The sequence below is a fragment of the Aphanomyces invadans genome (genome assembly GCF_000520115.1).
Source record: "Aphanomyces invadans strain NJM9701 unplaced genomic scaffold supercont1.6, whole genome shotgun sequence".
Lineage (NCBI taxonomy): Eukaryota > Oomycota > Saprolegniomycetes > Saprolegniales > Verrucalvaceae > Aphanomyces > Aphanomyces invadans.
This window is the reverse complement of record NW_008580151.1, coordinates 634,685-635,506: the sequence shown is the minus strand read 5'-3', so window position 1 is coordinate 635,506 and position 822 is coordinate 634,685. Positions and strand designations below refer to the sequence as shown.

The 822-nt window shown below is 48.8% G+C and overlaps 1 protein-coding gene across 1 annotated transcript in view; it reads right to left on the bottom strand.

Moving 5' to 3' along the window:
* H310_03902 (hypothetical protein) overlaps positions 1-822 on the bottom strand; it is a gene marked incomplete at both ends in the record, with an annotated part of 6,823 nt that overhangs the window by 3,385 nt on the left and 2,616 nt on the right. Inside the window, one exon of the mRNA XM_008867971.1 lies at positions 343-347. Coding sequence (XP_008866193.1) covers positions 343-347 — 5 coding nt within the window. The remainder of the gene's footprint in view (positions 1-342; positions 348-822) is intronic.

The following is an 822-nucleotide window of genomic DNA, read 5'->3' as shown; positions in this document are numbered from 1 at the left end:
GATTGCATCACACTCTGTAGGGTCAGGAAGATGTCATCCAAAGTGGCGGCAGCGACGGCTTTGAAAGCGGTCTTCACGTTTTCCACATGCTCTTCGAGAGTATCAGCGTCCAGTGTACGTCGAATCGCTTGCATTGAGGTGAAAATGCCAAGATCTAGGATGTTCAAGTCAGGACTGTTGGCCGGTTGCATTCCAAATATTATTTCCCGCCCATTTGACATGCAAGCGTCAGAAACATCGGCCAAGCGCTCAATGCGATGGAGGGAGGCATTATCTTGCTGCACATATATCGTGTCAGCGGGAAAGCGTTCGTTGATTGCAGGAATGACACACACAATAAACATCTTCTTGTAGGACTCGATGGTAGCTGCAACGCCAACAGTGAGAAGGGTGCCGGCAGGGCGGTTGCGCGTTGTCTTCTTCGCTTCCACAGTCTCCAAGAATGGCCAGGCCCAAATTTTTCCATCAAAGAAGACTCCTCCCTGTAGCCTTGGGCGCGCTACGGCCACGAGAAACTTGACTTTTGGCACAAAGAGCTTGTTCTTCACTTCAAGAGGTAAGGGATCCTCCCATGGCGCCAAATACACCTTGCCATTGACATTGACCACAGTGAACCATTTTTCGTCAACGAAAACATGATCGTAAAGACTGTCGTATACTGCATTCCCCTCCTTGAAAGAAAAATACACTAAAAAGTGCTTTAACCGCTCGTCAATATGCTCTTGAGTGAGAACCGGCCGCGTTCCAATCACTCTTTGATTGATTTTGGCCTCTTTCAGTCGTCGTTGAGTGGTGGATCTTGTGAGGCCAAGGTTCACAGAC